The 19,594-nt window shown below is 38.6% G+C and overlaps 1 protein-coding gene across 1 annotated transcript in view; it reads left to right on the top strand.

Moving 5' to 3' along the window:
* Positions 1-12,526, top strand: part of LOC136866124 (lipase 1) — a 67,876-nt gene extending 55,350 nt beyond the window's left edge. Inside the window, exon 4 of the mRNA XM_068226615.1 lies at positions 11,182-12,526. Within this exon, the coding sequence (XP_068082716.1) occupies positions 11,182-11,460 (279 nt within the window). The 3' untranslated portion in view covers positions 11,461-12,526. The remainder of the gene's footprint in view (positions 1-11,181) is intronic.
* Positions 12,527-19,594: the final 7,068 nt, after the last annotated feature.

The following is a 19,594-nucleotide window of genomic DNA, read 5'->3' as shown; positions in this document are numbered from 1 at the left end:
GTGTTCATGAAAAGCCACTTAAACACTATCCTAAAATAAAGGGATCTAAAAAGTTTTCTTTATCTATCTATCTATCTATATATATATAAAAATAGATGGATGTGTGTGTGTGTAAATGACACATCTCCTAAACCACTGGAGCAATTTCAATCAAATTTTGAACACTTATTATTTGCTATCCGGAGACGAGGACTGTGGGGGTAAGCCACCACCTCTAGCCCCCTTAGGAGTGGGGGGTTATGGGGGTCAGGTAAAAAAATAACCGAAAATAGTGTCGAATCCATAGTTTTTGGGGTTGCTGAGATGAATAGTGACACTCCCGATTTTTTAAAAGTCAAATTTCTGCTCACATTTGGGTGGGGGGCGAGGGGGGACTGATGATGGATGTATGTGTGTAAATGACACATCTCCTCCTAAACCACTGGAGCAATTACAATCAAAATTTGTACACTTATTATTTGCTATCTGGAGACGAGCACTGTGGGGGTAAGCCACCTCTATCCCCCTTAGGAGTGGGGGTTAGGGGGGTCAGATAAAAAAATAATCGAAAATAGTGTCGAATCTGTAGTTTTTGGGGTCGTTGAGGTGAATAGTGGCACTCCCGATTTTTTAAAAGTCAAATTTCTGCTCCCATTTGGGTGGGGGGCGAGGGGGGGACTGATGATGGATGTATGTGTGTAAATGACACATCTCCTCCTAAACCACTAGAGCAATTTCAATCAAATTTTGAAACTTATTCTTTGGTATCTGGAGACGAGCACTGTGGGGGTAAGCCACTTCTAGCCCCCTTAGGGGTGGGGGTTAGGGGGGTCAGGTATAAAAAATAATCAAAAATAGTGACAAATCCATCGTTTTTGGGGTCGCTGAGGTGAATAGTGACACTCCTAATTTTTTAAGAGTCAAATTTTAGCTCCCATTTGGGTGGGGGGCGAGGGAGGACTAACATATAAAATTAAAGGAAAATAGTGTCGAATACATAGTTTTCGGGGTCGTCGAGGTGAATTGTACAGTCCGGATTTTTAGTATCAGGAGACAAACCACGTGGGGGTAAGACAGCCCAGGAAACCTTAGGGACGGGCGGGTAAGGGGGTCAGATATACAAATTGACGAAAATAGTGTCGAATCCATACTTTTTGGGGTCGCTGAGATGAATATTGACACTCCGTGTTTTTTAAAGTCCAAGTTCAGCTCCCTTTGGGGGGTGAGGGGGGAGTGATATATAAAAATAAGCGAAAATGAATGAATGTATGTATGTAAATGACACTTCTCCTCTTAAACCACTGGAGCAATTTCAATCAAATTTTGAACACTTATTACTTGCTATCCGGAGACGAGCACTGTGGGGGTAAGCCACCTCTAGCCCCCTTAGGAGTTGGTGGTTAAGGGGGTCAGGTAAAAAAATAATCGAGAATAGTGTCGAATCCGTAGTTTTGGGGTCGCTGAGGTGAATAGTGACACTCCCGACTTTTTAAAAGTCAAATTTCTGCTCCCATTTGGGTGGGGGGCGAGGGGGGACTGATGATGGATGTATGTGTGTAAATGACACATCTCGTCCTAAACCACTGGAGCAACTTCAATCAAATTTTGAACACATATTATTTGCTATCTGAAGACGAGCACTGTGGGAGTAAGCCACCACTAGCCCCCTTAGGGGTTGGGGATTAGGGGGTTCAGGTAAAACCATAATCGAAAATAGTGTCGAATCCATAGTTTTTGAGGTCGCTGAGGTGAATAGTGGCACTCCCGATTTTTAAAAGACAAATTTCTGCTCCCATTTGGGTGCGGGGCGAGGCGGGGACTGATGATGGATGTACGTGTGTAAATAACACATCTCCTCCTAAACCACTGGAGCAATTTCAAACAAATTTTGAAACTTATTCTTTGCTATCTGGAGACTAGCACTGTGGGGGTAAGCCACCTCTAGCCCCCGTAGAGGTGGGGGATTAGGGGGGGTCAGGTAAAAAAATAATCGAAAATTGTGTCGAATCCATAGTTTCTGGGGTCACTGAGGTGAATAGTGACACTCCCGATTTTTAAAAGTCAAATTTCTGCTCCCATTTGGGTGGGGGGCGAGGGGCAACTGATATAAAAAATTAAACGAAAATAGTGTCGAATACATAGTTTTCGGGGTCGTCGAGGTGAATTGTTCACTCCGGATTTTTAGTATCAGGAGACAAACCACGTGGGGATAAGACAGCCGAGGAAACCTTAGGGGCGGGGGAGGGGCAAGGGGTCAGATATACAAATTAAAGAAAATAGTGTCGAATCCATACTTTTTGGGGTCGCTGAGATGAATAGTGACACTCCGGGTTCTTTAAAGTCCAAGTTCAGCCCCCTTTGGGGGGGGGGGGTGAGGGGGGAGTGATATATAAAAATAAACGAAAATAGTGTCAAATACATAGTTTTCCGCCGAGGTGAATTGTACACTTCGGATTTTTAGCATCAGGAGATAAACCACCTGGGGGTAAGACAGCACAGGAACCCTTAGGAGGGGTGAGGGGGGTCAGATATACAAATTAACGAAAATAGTGTCGAATCCATACTTTTTGGGGTCGCTGGGATGAATAGTGACACTCTGGATTTTTAGTATCAGGAGACAAACCACGTGGGGGTAATACACCCCAAGAAACCTTATGGGCAGGGGGGCAAGGGGGTTGAGATACAAAAATCATCATCCGGAATTTTGTTAAGTCCAAGTTCAGCCCCCTTCGTGGTAGCTGACGATGGGAGTGTGATATATGAAAATAATCTAAAAGAGTGCCGAATCCATAGTTGTCGGGGTCGCTGAGATGAATAGTGAGACTCTGGGTATTTTACATGTTCATCCACCCTTGGGGTGGGGGGCGAAGGGGGAGTGACATATAAAATTAATCGAAAATAGTGTCGAATACATAGTTTTGGGGGTCGCCGAGGTGAATTGTACGCTTCGGATTTTTAGTATCAGGAGACAAACCACGTGGGAGTAGGACACCCCAGGAATGCTTAGGGGCGGGGGTGTGCGAGGGGGTGAGAGATATATATCATCGAAAGTAGTGTTGAATCAATACTTTTTGGGCTCGCTGAAATGAATAGCAACACTCCAGAATTTTTTAATGTCCAAGTTCAGCCCTCTTCGTTGGGGGGATGGGGGAGTGATATATAGAAATAACAGAAAATACACCGAGCTCGATAGCTGCAGTCGCTTAAGTGCGGCCAGTATCCAGTATTCGGGAGATAGTAGGTTCGAATCCCACTGTCAGCAGCCCTGAAAATGGTTTTCCGTGGTTTCCCATTTTCACACCAGGCAAATGCTGGGGCTGTACCTTAATTAAGGCCACGGCCGCTTCCTTCCCACTCCTAGCCCTTTCCTGTCCCATCGTCGCCATAAGACCTATCTGTGTCGGTGCGACGTAAAGCAACTAGCAAAAAAAAAAAAAAACAGAAAATACTGTCGAATATGTAGTCTTCGGGGTCGCTGAGATGAATAGTGACACTCCGGAATTTTAGTATCAGGAGACAAACCACGTGGGGGTAATACACCCCAGGAAACATTAGGGGCGGGGGGGCGAGGTGCTGAGATATACAAATCCTCGAATGTAGTGTCCAATCCATATTTTTCGGGGTCGCTGAGATGAATAGGGACACTCCGGAATTTTTTAAAGTCGAATTTCAGCCCCCATCGTAGTGGGGGAGATGGGAGAATGATGTATAAAAATAATCGAAAATAGTTATCTTTTTCGCTGAGGTGAATTGTACACTTCGAAATTTTAGTATCAGGAGACAAACCATGTGGGGGGAAGGACACCCCAGGAACCCTTAGGGGCGGGGGGGGAGAGGGGCTGAGATAAAAAAGTAATCAAAATTAGTGTTGAATCCATACTTTTCGGGGTCGCTGAGATGAATAATGGCACTCCGGAATTTTTTAAAGTTCTTTTTTTTTTGCTAGGGGCTTTACGTCGCGCTGACACAGATAGGTCTTATGGCGACGATGGGATAGGAAAGGCCTAGGAGTTGGAAGGAAGCGGCCGTGGCCTTAATTAAGGTACAGCCCCAGCATTTGCCTGGTGTGAAAATGGGAAACCACGGAAAACCATTTTCAGGGCTTCCTATAGTGGGATTCGAACCTACTATCTCCCGGGTGCAAGCTCACAGCCGCGTGCCTCTACGCGCACGGCCAACTCGCCCGGTTTTTAAAGTTCAGCCCCCTTCGTGGTGTGTGGCAATTGGAGAGTGATATATAAAAATAAACGAAAATAATATTGAGTCCATAGTTGTCGGGGTCCCTGAGATGATTGGTGAGACCCCGGATAATTTACAAGTCTTAGTTCATCCCCCTTCTGGTGGGGGGTGAGGGGGATTCAGATTTTAAAATAATCGAAAATAGTGTCGAAGCCATAGTTTTCGGGGTTGCTGAGATGAATAGTAACAATCCCGATATTTTAAAACTCAAAGTTTAACCCCCTTTAGGGGTGGGAGTGAGATATAATAATAATAATAATAGAATATACTGCCTAATCCATAGTTTTCCGGGTCTCTGAGATGAATAGTAACATAGAGATGAATAGTCCAGCTTCAGCCCCCTTTGGCATAGAGGGTGAGAAAGGGTGAAATAATAAATTGTCAAAAATGTCCCCCTTTGGCATAGAGGGTGAGAAAGGGTGAAGAAATAAATTGTCAAGAATGCCCAAGGTAATAGACGTGTGTATGTTCCAGTATGACTTTCAAGTATGACTTACTACCTGGAAAGCATACTGTGGGAGCAAGACGCCCCACTTCGGAAGCGGGTGAAATACCGTATATAATCCATATTAATAAATAGAAGTCAGTTTGGCGCAATCTATGTATACTGTACTATACATATATAAATTAAGGCATAAAAATGAAAACAGACGTGAATTAATGAGACCATTCTAGGCATCCTAGAAACTTAAAACTTGGTACCAGACACACTGATGTCTTCAGGATCCCTAGAAAACACTAAAATTCTCAAAATTCTCTGAGAGGGACACGTTGGGAGTTTCAAATATGCATAAGAACACAGTCGGTGATATTTATCCTGAACGATAACCTATAGGTTTCATTGGGCTTAAAAGTTTCCTGAAAGTCCTAATTTTTAACCCCCTCCCCCATATCAAGATGGCAGCACAATCTCCCAGACGAGTTAGAAAATAGAAGTGTGGCAAAATTATAGCTTTTTGCCTATAACTGATGGAAAATTTACGAGATGTTTAAAATATTTATTTTTTACACCCCAAAAAATATTGAAATATGGAGGCAATTTTAATGACGGTGCAGACCTTCCTTTCGAGGTATTTGGTGGCTAAACAGTAAGTCGTATCACAAAACGGATGGCACAATCTCTGTTCAATTTGGAGTGATCTACAACTTTGGTCCTATGACTTTTTGTCGTATCTCTATCCCTTGTTTTAAACTTGGCTCTATTTCTGGATTTACGTAATATTTGCACTTTGTACATGTATAATTAATGGTTTGATTCACTTATAGGAAAGATGCGATCATCCAATTCTACACGAATATTGGCCCACCCAGCCAAATTCTATGTTTGAAGCTGTCGCATAAGTATCTGAAAAGTAATTCACTGTGTGAAAACCTTACACAAATTTCACCCTATTCAACGTTTCTAAAATAATCTTGCCTTTAAATAGATGAGATACGAGGAAATATCATAGGGCCAGCCATTCAGATAGCTAAATGAGGCCAGAGTCGTCTTTTTATACAATCCGTTTTTCAATATGAATGCACCGTTTAGCAGCAGTTATTCTGTAAATGAAAGTGAACATGCATATACTTCCGTATGTCGATCTACATTTATTAATTCGATTAAGTCGATTTGTAGCGATCTAGAAAGGGGTGTGTCTTACACTGTAATTAATACTTTACAAATCAATAGTGACTCTCTGCAGGAGGGCGTCTGCTGTTGTAATCAGTACTCCCCACATCGACTTTAACTAGCAATAGGAATGGGGTAGTTCTCCAACGCCTGTGTACCATTGTAATGCATAATTCCCTTCTTGATTTGACTAGCAGAAGGCAAGGGAGCGTGCATTTTTTAAAAACTCTTTTACCTGATTCTCTTTATCATTAGGTATTGGTGCCCCCGATTATAAACAAATTTACCCATCAAAATGTGACTGACGTTACGCATAGTGAATTGCGCAGGACAAGTGGACCTGTCGTTATCATCACAACTCTGCAACTCGCACTTCACATTGAAAACAACGTCTGCGGACTTCCCTATGCTTTTTCGCGGATAACGCCAAGAGACATGCAATTAAAAAATTTTATTCACTTCATGTACAGCAATTTACTTCGATATCCGTATACATTTTAGAATACCATAGCGAAGCATGGGTACATTTGCTAGTAATTAATTAAAACAGTAGTGTGTAGCTATATAAGTTCTCGTAACATTCAGCCTTGTTGTGATGGAAAGGGGAATTATTTTGCCAGATGAAATGGACTAGGCCTAATTGTGTTCAAGATGGAAAGCGACGACTGCTAGGAGGAAAGCAGCGTTGAGTGCAGTAGGAGGCCCAGTGTGAGTCAGCCGTGAGGGGTGTCAGGTGATGTGGACGCAACCAAAGTTTACAACATTTTCGTAACACTACTCCTTTGTCAAAAATCATCCAGAACAAATCAGAACAAATCATGGCTCTATAGTCTATGCCAGGGATGGCGAACCTATGCCACGTGTGTCAATAGGTGACACGCGGACACGATTTCGGTGGCACACCACATGAACATAATATTTTATATATACGTCTCGTACTACAGACAGTGCATATCTTACAGTGTTTCACGTGTAAGAAATAAATATCGAAAATATAAATACTAGTTTCATTCGGACGTGCAATATGGCAACACTGCTATACTGATAGGTCCGAAAGTCAAGTGAGATAGTGTCGTTTTCTAGTGGTTTTGTATACGGACATCGCAAATATGTTTTCGGTGCATGTTTTCGGTGCCGAAAAAAACAGAAACTGAACAAAGGTGGTGATCGTATTTTTCAAGAACACTGGCCAAGGGAATTCGGACTGTTAAAAAGATGTGTTGCCTGTGTTCGAAAACAGTTGTATCCCCCATATTTAATGTAAAGCGCAATTTTGAGACTGGTCATTCAAATGTTTGTTCCATTTCAAATGAAGAAAGAGGAGAGTTCATTTCACAAAATATCCAACATTACACAAACAAACTAGTTCTTTTGTATCATCTTTCCGGCCCAAGAATAATATCAGTGCGGCTTTTTCTATCTGTCTCACTGCATAGTACAACATGCATGGGAAACAGATTTCTGACGGTGAGTTGTTGAAAGATAATTTCTTATTGACGTCCGACACATCATTTGAAAACTTCCCTAACAAACAACTAATAACTAACAAGATTAAAGGAATCCCAGCCAGCTGAACTGCTGTCAAGGGTAGAATAATAAAAATGGGTGAAAATGTTTCGGAGCAGTGGAAAGCTAATTTGGATAACTCCCACATATATGCAGTATGTTTTGATGAAAGCATGAATAGCTGGTTCTTGTTTAGATTTCCTTATGGAAATGTGATGAAGGAGAAATTAGTTTAATTGTTGAGAGAAAAACTACAACATGGGAAGATAATGAAGCCAATGGAGGAAGTATTTACAAGATATATTTCACCCGTTATGCAAATATTTATAATAAATAAATGACTCAATAAATAAATAAATAAATAAATAAATAAATAAATAAATAAATAAATAACGTATTATGAAACATAATCGGGAAATTGAAAGGAAGTTGTGAGGGGGGGTGTAGATTGTAGACATCTCGTAATGGAAATGTAAAACAACAACTGGCACAGTCAACAGATGAGAATAATAAACCAGAGTTAAAATGGCACACTGGTTGGAAAAGGTTCACCATCCGTGGTCTATGCCATGTTAATGCCATGATAATAAATAATACTACAGCAGTATGTCTCATATCCAGCAATAATGAGATCGAACGAGTGCCAAATGACCAGCTGACTGGAATTTACAATGGACTACCTCCATTATACATTATTAAATTCTACTATACAGGACATAGCTCCCATTAAAAAATGAAAAAAAAAACATGCTTGGTGGAATGAAGTGTGTGATACAGCAATACGACGCCAGCATAAAGCCTGGTTGAATGATCAACTACAAAAAACAGAAAGCTCTAGAGAAGAACTACGGTAATCAATGCTAGATGATTAACGGCTAAAGAAATCAGGAGAGTTAAAAGAAATTATCAGAAGGAAACATTAAAATCTATTGATGAAGCTTTCAATTGAAATAAAACAAGAGAGTATTATAGGACATTTAAAGAATACAAAAAAAATTATACTTCCCCTACTCTCCTGATGAAAGATAAGAACGGAAAGGTGGCCCATAATGATTATGACAATGCAGTAATTTTGGCTGAATACTTCAAAACATTACTCAATAGTGATGAACCTGAAAATTATTTTGAATTTAATATCTTTCCCAGAAATAAAACACCTTTGGAGAAGGTCAGACCACCAGTTTACGATGAAGTAAGTAACTGAAAATTTTTAAAGCAGCAGGAGAAAATCAACTAGTAGCAGAACTCGGGAAGAATGCGAATATACAGACTATTCGGAATCTACATAAACATCTCATTGACATTTGGAATACAGAAAAATTGCCTGAAAAATGGAATGTTGCAATTATATGTTCAATCCATAAAAAAGGTGATATATCAGATCCTAGTAACTGTCAGGGAATTTCTTTGATAGATATCACCTATAAAATTTTCTCCCTGTATTTGGTCTACATCGGAAACATGTTAACCTTATTGCGGTCACTTTGAGAAACACAAATTCTAAAGTTAGGTTCAGAAATGAAATCTCTGAACCATTTGAAATTCATACTGGTCTTTGACAGGGAGAAGGATTATCCCCATTGATGTTTAATTGTGTGCTGGAAAAAATGATGCATGAATGGAGTAAGGTATGTTCTGCGACTGTTAAGATTGGAAGAAACATTTGACTAAATTGTCTTGCATTTGCTGATGATCTGGCGCTATTAGCAAATAGTATAGAAGAAGCAAAATTTCAAGTAGAGGAACTGGGAAGATTAGCAGCAAAGGTTGGGTTGAAAGTATCTTTTCAGAAAATGGAAATGATGTTGACACTCCACATATTCTTCTTCTTCTTTTCCTACCGCTTTTTCCCACACCTGTGGGGTCGCAGGTGCGAACTGGGTCGCACATGTGGATTTGGCCCTGTTTTACGGCCGGATGCCCTTCCTGACGCCAACCCTATATGGAGGGATGTAATCACTATTGCGTGTTTCTGTGGTGGTTTGTAGTGTGGTATGTTGTCTGAATTTGAAGAGGAGAGTGTTGGGACGGACACAAACACCCAGTCCCCGAGTCAGAAGAATTAATCAGAAGCGATTAAAATCCCCGACCCGGCCGGGAATCGAACCCGGGACCCTCTGAACCGAAGGCCAGTACGCTGACCATTCAGCCAACGAGTCGGACTGACACTCCACATATTATATTAAATAATACTCAGAAAAGAAAAGTTGTAAATAAATTTAAATATCTTGGTTTAATTGTCAGTTGGAATGCTAATGAAAAAGCATCTATAGATAACAGAACTCTAAAACTGAGATGAGCACAACAAATTACATTGCCAAGTTACAAGAAACAGTCTCTTTCAATTAATGCTAAATTTTGCCATTATAACTCCGTCATCAAGCCAGAAGCAACGTATGCGAGTGAAACATAAACTTAATACCCAAGCAACAACAGACAAACTGCAGAAAGTGGATAGAAGAATTCTCCGGACAATTATTAATACATAACATCAGGTTGATGGCCAGTGGAGACTTTTACCCAATTCAGTAGTTTACAAGGAAAGTGAATCAATTATTGACACGATGAGAAAACGGAGGATTGTGTTTCTTGGACACATGTACCGTTCGCCAAATTTTAGACTCCTAAAACAGCTTTTTGATTTCTTTTGGAATAGTAAAACAAAAAACACTTGGTTTAAAGAAATACAAATGGATTTGGATGAATTGAAAATTATTACAGAGCAAATTGAAAATAGAGAAGAGAAGAAGATTCGAAACAACAAATATACAAAACTATCACTTAAAACATCAAAACATAAGCAGTATGTTATATCAGCAGAAGAACGGGCTGTAAGATGGTCTCAAATGAAGAAGTTTTGGGAAGAGAAATTATCAAGTTTAAAAAAATGAACTATTTTTTTTCTAGGGCCTACTTATTTTTTGAAGATTTTATTGTATAAGGTTGATTTTGGTTTTCCAATGTGGGCATAAACAGTGTAAATACATACAGAACATACCATATGAAAGGTCTCGATGCAATCATTTAGATATATTACAAGTCTGGTACTTCAAAAGATTTTTTTACAAAAAAGTGCAAAGAATCCATTGATAATGTATTAGATTATAATTCTAACTATTTAATAGGCACATATTACATGATGTAATGATTCAATAAAAGTACAAAATAACCAACATAACTGATATATTATATCAAGATAATATCTAACTATACTTACAACAATAGCAAAGAACACCCAGTTTTACTGTGGCTAATGAAGATTTTGACTTCCTTAACATCTCTTGATATGTACCTGTTTTTATGCTTCCCTCTGACGTTTTAAGAATTCACTTTGCATACAGTACAACTGTGAGCCCACAAGTTTGAACATTGCTTCCCAAAATGAATAAACGTCAGTCCTGTTTCTTCCTTTTTCCATGAAACTTTTGCTGTCAGCAGGGATTCTTCTTCCTCTTCCTCCTTGAGTTGGTTACTTTTAATTTATCATCATCAAGGGAAAGTACTGCAGGAGCGGAGTTTTCAATACCAATCGAACATTGTAGCTTAGCAGCAGCTCAAAATTACCACTTTCTTTGTTTCTGAGTGAAAGTGGGTTGATTAAGAATTTCTGGTTATTTGAAAGCCATATATGAGGGATTTTACCATAATAACAATAGTAATTATAGCAACAAGAAATCTGTAAATTACTCAGCTGGAAGTAGCACTCCAATGGTAGATCACCTGCATGGCAGTTCCAGTACTGTACCATCATTCTATTGCAAACACTGCAGTTGTTGCAATGTGTATATTGATAAGCTCTGTTTTAAACTCTTCTTTAAGTAATGATATCTTAATCTATTTTACAGGATGTGGAGGAGTTTTATCTAAAACTCAAGAACAGGATTGGGAAATATCTTGTGAAACTCCCACAATTCAATCATTTGGACTTCCTTTGGGCTAAGGATGTGAAGACACTTGTGTATGATGAACTGATTGACCGTATCAAACAGTTTTCTCCACCACTCTCGGAAAAGAAAGAGACTCTAAAGGTGACAAGCAAATGGTACAGTGACATAAAAGGGGAATATTCTCATGAAAAGTATCCGCATGAAGTGAGAAGAAATTTTCAGGGACTCAAAAGATGATCTTTGTAAACAAAAAGATAAGAAAATACATTATAAAAGTAATGAAAACTCCTACATAGAGGAAGTGAAGAGGTAATGTAAAAGAATTATGTAAAGTTCCTTGTTGTAAATTGTTTATGTTAATGGAACAAGAAATTGTATTGAAAGAACTTAATGTAAGATACTGGTATTAACACCTATGAATCATGTCTTTGTAAAAGAGTTTTCTAATCATAAGAATGAACACATGAACTAAATGATATTTCTACCTCAAAAGATTGCTTGCTTGTTGTTTAAAGGGGCCTAACATCGAGGTCATCGGCTCCCTCAAAAGATTAACAACATGGCAATTTCTTGTTCCGCAACTGTTTTGGTTTAACAAGGAAATTTGTTTCTAGTTGTATCCTTCATGATAGTGTGCAGTGATGCCTTGCTTATTTTGAGCAACTTTCATTGATGCTCCGGTGGACTTTGTTTAAGTTTGATTGATCTTTAACTACCTAAATAATGCAATTACTTTGACTTACAAAAATATTTCTTTAGTTGTTTGAAACTTTTAATGGTGACTAGAAAGATAAGTATTTTGAAAGAAAGGAAAATGATGTAGTGCCACTTTTTTGTATTTCCAATGAGGTAATTTTGAGGAGTTTTTCATCTTATAGAAATAATTTATATTTTTAGAACTGAAAATGTATTCCTCTGGCTTGAAATCTGTAATTGTTAAATAGTTCATGTTAGTAAATTTAACTCAAAACTGTTCAATTTTATTTTAACTCTGAACATTCTGGATAAAAGCAGCTTGCTGTAGTATCTTAGTGTTGTTCCTATATTTTTAGCTATATTGCCAGTTTTTCATTGTGTATTTAAGTAGTTCAAGTAGTAGTTTTAATAAGTAGTTCTTATAATTTAGAATAATTAATTCCAAGGAGATTATGTTATGAAACTACTGGTTCTAACCATTTGTACACTTATACAGTTAAACAGTTTTCAAGGATGTGTGGAAACCCAAGTGTTTAATAGGTTGTTTTTTTTTCTGCTCCTATGTTCTGACACTTCTGTCATATATATAAATGTTCTTTTTTCATTATGTCTCATGTTGTTCTCATACTTATTTGTCTTTCACTACATTCTACTCTCCTCATATGAAGACTGAGGCTATCTCAGTAATGAAACCCTCACTGAGTTTGGATGCCTGCTTGCAGATGAGACTCAGTAGGGAAAACAAGCTTATCACTTGCTAAGGAAAAGTGGCTCTGCAGAATCTGTGATTGGTGAAGAGAGATCCAATGTATAAATATTGCAGTATGTAAAGTCTACCATTTGCATTTTTCATGTTTACCTTTCTCTTTTCTGCTGCTCCTTTTACCCGCATTGATCTGCTCTAGTGGGTATTCCTATCCTTGTTCCTAGCTTCCTGGTATAGCAGTCACTAGCACTGCACTTGTCATTGGATAAAATTACTTGGTCCATGATTTATTTTCTTGTTGTGTTATTTATGTTGTATGTTTCTGTTTTACTCTTTATTAAAACAAAAAAGAATATTAATCTCAGCAGTCATCCTACTCCTTATATATATAGAGGGAGTGTGTTTATATATATATAATAAAACTAGCAGGATACCCGTGCTTCGCTACGGTATTATACTGAAATTTATAATTGAATGCTTAACATTTTATATATAATCCGCCGAAATTCTCGATCTGACTCGTTTTCTGAGAGAATCCGCCAAATTTCGCAATCTGACTCGTTTTCTGAGAGATTACGGCAAAGTTACTCACATTTTTCAATCTTTCTTTCCAGCAATCGATTTTGTACTTCCCGGGCTAGGTCCAGGTATTTCACCCGGTCAGTTGGGTCCCTAAACCTTTGCCATCTTTGCCTATAAGCATTTTTAATATGGATAAAATCCTTGAGGAGATCCGGAGTGGTGGTGTCTTGGGTGCCTTGGCGGTACTGAACCCGCGACCGAACTGCATCCGTAGTCAATACCCGGCCAGGTCCCGTTTCCTGCGCAGTCCACACATTTTGACGACGGTCCAGAACATTTTAATTTTTATTATTAGTGTGGGTGATATTAGTTTAATTTAGGTTATTATTATTATTATTATTATTATTATTATTATTATTATTATTATTATTATTATTATTATTATTATTATTATTATAGATGTTCTGGACCCCACAGCAAGATGCAAGACCGCTACTTGGCGGTAAATTACATCTGCTGCCATTGTCGTTGCTGACAATGTGACCAGCACCATTGTCGCGCGTAGGCAATTGCGCGGGATTTCTGGCGATACGAATGATATACTACCGTGAATTATTGACCTTATTATAGAGGTGAACAATTGCACGGTCGATATTATTCCTATCGTATATTTCAAATGTGTCCGGCTCCATGGCTAAATGGTTAGCGTGCAAGACTTTGGTCACAGGGTCCCGGGTTTGATTCCCGGCAGGGTCAGGAATTTTAACCTTAATTGGTTAACTTCGCTGGCACGGGGGCTGTGTGTATGTGTCATTTTCATCATCATTTCATCTTCATCACCACGCGCAGGTTGCCTACGGGAGTCAAATTAAAAGACCTGCATCTGGCAAGCCGAACTTCACCTCAGACACTCCCGGCAACAAAAGCCATACGCCATTTCATTTCAAATGTGTTTTTATTTATATGCCAGGAGGATCTACTGTAATCTAAGTTTAAGTTCTCCAAAGGAAAAAATGGCTCTTGAAAACGAACCCAGGAATGATTGAAAATGATCAGTTTATGATAAGAATAAGTATATTATGAACAGTAAAATCAATTGGTCTCAACTCCTTTTTCACCCCACCGCCATTGATTTACACCCCCCACACCCCCCTAAACAAAGGAAGGCGAGTTTCTTTATGTTTAAAGGAGGTTCCAAATACCAATGTTCACGTCTGTTACCTTAAGTTTTGAGATATAAGTATCCGCATAAAAAGAAATCACTCATTTCCTTTCACCCCCCCCCCCCCATTAGCGAATTTTCCGGCAAAAAATACTTGTTTCTTTAGTAGTAAAGGATCTTCTAAATACGAATTATCCCGACTGTAACATCTTCAGTTTTTGAGATATGTGTCCTCATAAAAGGAATTCAACTCCATTTCAGCAACGACCCTGAGATGATTTACCCCCATAAACGCGTTTTTCTTTGTTTTTAAAGGAGATCAAAATACTAATTTTCACGTCAGTAACAACTTTAGTTTTTATTAGATGTAAGTATCCTCATACAATTCATTCAAATAATTTTTCAACTCTTTCACCTCCCCCCCACTTCATTGTATTTTCCGCGAATACGTGTTTCTCTACTTTTAAAACAGGTTCCAAATACCAATTTTTAAGTCTGCAAACTTTTTCGCTTTTGAGATAATAGTATCTTCATACAAATAATTCAACTAATTTTTCAATTTCCCCCCCCCCCCACATCTTTAAGTGGATTTCCGAGAACGAAACATACTTATTTCTTTATTTTTAAAGGAGATTCCACATACCAAATTTCACGTCTGTAACATCTTCGGGTTTTTGAGATATCAGTATCCTAATTAAAAGAATTCAACCCCATTTTCACTCACTTATAACCCCACCCCCACCCAAGTGTTTTTTCCGAAAACAAAAACTACATTTTTATTTACTTTAAATAGAGATTAAAAAAATACCACTTTTCACTTCTGTAATGTGTTAAGTTTTTGAGATATACTGTAAAAATGCTCATTTTAAAATTTCAACCCTTTTTAAGTTCCCCTTAAGTGGAGTTTCCAAAAACAAATCACCTATGTTTCTTTACTCGTACAGGAGATTCCAAGTACCAATTTTTACGTCTGTAACATTTTATGTTTCTGAGATAGACGGTAGATATTATCTTTCTAAAGATTCACCCAGTCACTCCTGTTTAACCTCCATTGATTGGATTTTCTAAATACAAAATATACGTGTTTCTTTATTTTTAAAGGAGATCCCAAATACAAATTTTCAGGTCTATAATATCTTCAGTTTCTGAGATATAAGATTCCTCATTAAAGTCATTCAACCGCTTTTTCACCCTTTCTCACCCCTCCTATCGGCATTTTCAGAAAACAAAAGAAATATGCGTTTCTTTATTTTTAATGGAGATTCTAAATACCAATTTTTACATCTGTAAACTTTTAAAGTTTTGAGATATAGATACACTCATTTTAAAAATTCACCCCCCTTTTTACCCCCCCATTAATTGGATTTTCCAAAGACAAAAAAATACGTGTTTCTTTATTTTCAAAGGAGATCCCAAATACCCATTTTCATGTCTGTAATATCTTCAGTTTCTGAGATATACTGTAAGTATCCTCATTAAAGTCATTCAACCCCTTTTTTACCCCTTTTCACCCCTCCCATTGGGATTTTTGGAAAAGAAAAAATACATGTTTCATTATTTTTAAAGGAGACTCTAAATACCAATTTTTACGTCTGTAAACTTTTAAAGTTTTGAGATATAGATACACTCATTTTAAAATGTCACCCCGCGTTTCACCCCCTTAGCGACGGAATATCCAAAAATCCTCCCTTAGCGAGCACCTACATTATACTATAAATGTATCGTCAAAATTTCATTTCATTATGTCCAGTAGTTTTGGCTCGGCGGTGATGAATCAGTCAGTCAGTCAGTCAGTCAGGACAAGTTCTTTTATATATATATATAGATTTGCTGAATTACATATTATCCGCACACTTTATCTTGGTGCATTTGTGTACGGAGGTGAGGAGTAAGGAGGGAGCTGTCCCGGTATTGATAGTGCTGCCTGGTGCTGCCAACTGAATGAAAGTGAAATCTGAATTGAATCGAGAATATGATCGATCGATATGAAATTTCTAAACCGTTATCATCTTAAGCCAACAACTATGTCACATACACATTATATAACATTATAAAACATTTCTCGATGCGAATCTTGTTCCTAGCATGAATTCTATACTTTGGCTTTGTTGTGTAAACAGCAACAGTACTAGTACGTAAAGTGTACACCAGATGTCGCACAACGATGCTTAAGCGATTCATAGTTTGTGTTTCAAAGGTTGCCAGTACGAATCTCGAAGATCACCAAGGACGACCGATTCAGCACTAGTGTGTAAATGCACCAAGATAAAGTGTGCGGATAATACCTACACACAGGGTGTAGTCATCATCATCATACACAACCATTAACCTGGCTCAAAGGAAATAGGATCACCTTCCTAATCCTTCACTTGAGTAATTCTTGTTGTCTTCTTCTTCTTGTCTGGCGCATCCACGTTGCGGGGGTGGGTATCCTCCACATCAGTAGGCCTGTGTGAAGGAGAGCGAAGTTCAGGCAGGGACTCAGTCTCACGGGATATAACGTGAAACCCATGCCCAGGGTTACGGGTGAAGACCTTAACAGCATCTTAGGCAGAGAAGAAGTCCTTCGGAATGGCAAAGATAGTGGATGAAGCAACCCATCCTGTCTAGGGAAAATTAGAAGAGGAGACCACTGCCTTGTGGAGAAGAGGGATCTTCAAAGGCTAATGGAGTAAACCCTGAAAGAAAATCCTCAGATGCTTTAGGCTTAGCAAGTCAGCAGATGAGTAAATTTGTACTTTCTTTCAACTATAATACAAACCTCGGATGGATAGGGTGTAGTATCATTTATAATTGGTGACCTTGACATGATCCGGTAGTGACTTGATTGGTATTAAATGAACTGAAATGGAAGAAACTCATGATCAGTTGACTACATCAAGAAACCAAGACCAGACAACCAATAAGCAGAAATTGCACGTGTAACGGTGAAGATTCCACCAGTTTGGCATAAAAATATTAAGGAATGGTTTTTACAAATTGAAGCGCAATTTGAAGCTGTGGGAATAACATGCAAACAATAAAGTTTAAGCACGTTGTAGGTTCGAGCCTAAAGTTGCAGAAGTAATTTCTGATTTTCTAATCTGGCCTGCCATTTCTACACCATTCACAGACCTTAAACAGTGATTGATTCAGGAGTCTGAAGAGTTAGAAGGCCAAAAAGTAACAAAATTATTGACTGAACTGGAACTTTGTGAAAAAAAGCCATTACAGTTATTACGGGAAATGCGCACACTAGTGGGTTCACAGGTTAAGGATAACTTTAAAAAAATTTCATCCAACATCTGCCGGTTGCAACACGTTCAATCTTAGTTAGTAGCAGCGATCATCGCGACACATTGGCCAGAGGCTTCAAATGAAGGAGAAATCACACGTGTAACAGTGAATATTCCATGGCATTTGTATAGAAAGCACACAACCACCAACACCCATGGAAGTAGATAACCCAAAAGGATCGAGTGTCGATCACCTTTCATGATTAGAAGCTCAGATTGCCAAACTGACCACAGGAATTAACGAGATGAAGTCAAGATCTCGATCTTCTTCTTGCTGTTCACGGAATAGCTCAATCACACCAAGAGGTGAATATCGTGCAAGTATGGCTCAGCATTTTAACCCTAGTTGATATCTTTGCTGATCCATTTCAAATACCATTATAGGGTAAAGAAGTGTACAAGCCCATGCTCATACCGGCCACCTAAGCCTCAAAACCCTGATGCTGCTTTAAACTAAAACATCCCACACTCTCGGCGGCAAGTGATGGGAACTCTATTTCACGCCACCTATTTTTCTATGATAACTCCAGTGGTTTCAAGTCTCTAGTTGATTCAGGCGCTGACATTTATGTAATACTGCCTACAAATAAATGCTATTGAAGGCCTAGAGCATTTAGTTGTAAACTTTATGCTGCAAATGGAACAATCATTAATACTTATGGTGAGCAACTTCTTCAATCTAATCTCGGACTACAATTGTAACTTCCCCTGAAATTTCTTTGCTCCCAACAAGCAGACACCCATTATTGGAGCAGATTTCATCCATCCCTATAACTTGCTAATAGATTTGAAGCACAAATGTCTCATTGACCTCTGCACCACTTTAACATCATCAGGTACATTAATAAAAACTAAGAAAAATAGAATCAGTACATGCTATACCAACATGTCAAAAGTATGCAGAGATACTGAAACTATTTCCAAACTTGATATGGAAAAGAATCACATTTTTACTTCCTGACACCAAAGTCAATAAATCATAACCAAAAGACACCCAGCAACAGCAAAACCAAGGAGATTACCTCCTGACAAACTGCAAGCTGCCAAATGGAAATTTCAGCAAATGATTAGGTATCATGGGAGTTTGTAGACCATCTCAAATTAGTTGACCAGTCCTATCCATTTGGTCAAAAAAAAAAAAAAAAAAAAGAAAAAATGGATGGCTCTTGGTGCCCTTGTGGTGTTTACAGGGCTCTTAACTACAGCATGTTATGACACCCGACAGATAGCCCATTCCTAACATACAGGACTTCAGACATGCCAACTTTCCCGATCTAAGCAGGAGACTCCTGATTTTTCATCGTTCTTCCCAATCTCCCGATTTCCAGGACCAATCCCCCAATTTTCAGAGCAGTTTCAGTAATTTTCGTATTATTTTAAACTCACATGCGTTTCCTTGTTCTAACGATATATGGCCGAGTATGGCTGGTCGATAGTACTTCTAATAATCACAACCGGATGGCAGTACGGGGCACGGTGGACAGTCATGTGCTCCTCTTTGGTCTGTAATACAGTCAAATACTCAAATAGCTTAATAATAGGAAGTGAAAGGCACAAACAAGTAACCTAACCTCAGAAGTAGCATGCCATTGTGGTCTACCTGGGGCAGGACCTGCATTAGTGCTCGTATTACATCACATAGTAATGCTTCTTGGTTGTAGGTCTTAATATTTGTTTTGGCCAAAATGTCAAAAAAGAAATATGATGCTGTGTTTAAAGCACATATAGGGAAGAGTTGGCATGTTTCAGTGAATCCAGAAAGGGACTAGCGTTCACATTCTGTACTATATGTAGATGTGATTTTTCAGTTGCGCATGACGGGAAGTGCAATATACTCAAACATGTGTAAACGAAAAATCATGAGGAGAGTATCCAGTGTGTAGAAAGAAACCAGAAACTGAACATCATGTAAAAACCAAGATGTAAATCCTGTGACGAATGCTGAGGCTTTATTCACATAATTTATCGTAGAACATAACCTGGCTGTAAATTGTACCGACCACGCAAGGC

This window comes from Anabrus simplex, chromosome 3, assembly GCF_040414725.1.
Source record: "Anabrus simplex isolate iqAnaSimp1 chromosome 3, ASM4041472v1, whole genome shotgun sequence".
NCBI lineage: Eukaryota > Metazoa > Arthropoda > Insecta > Orthoptera > Tettigoniidae > Anabrus > Anabrus simplex.
The sequence above is the reverse complement of the archived record's forward strand: the minus strand, read 5'-3'. Positions and strand labels throughout refer to the sequence as shown.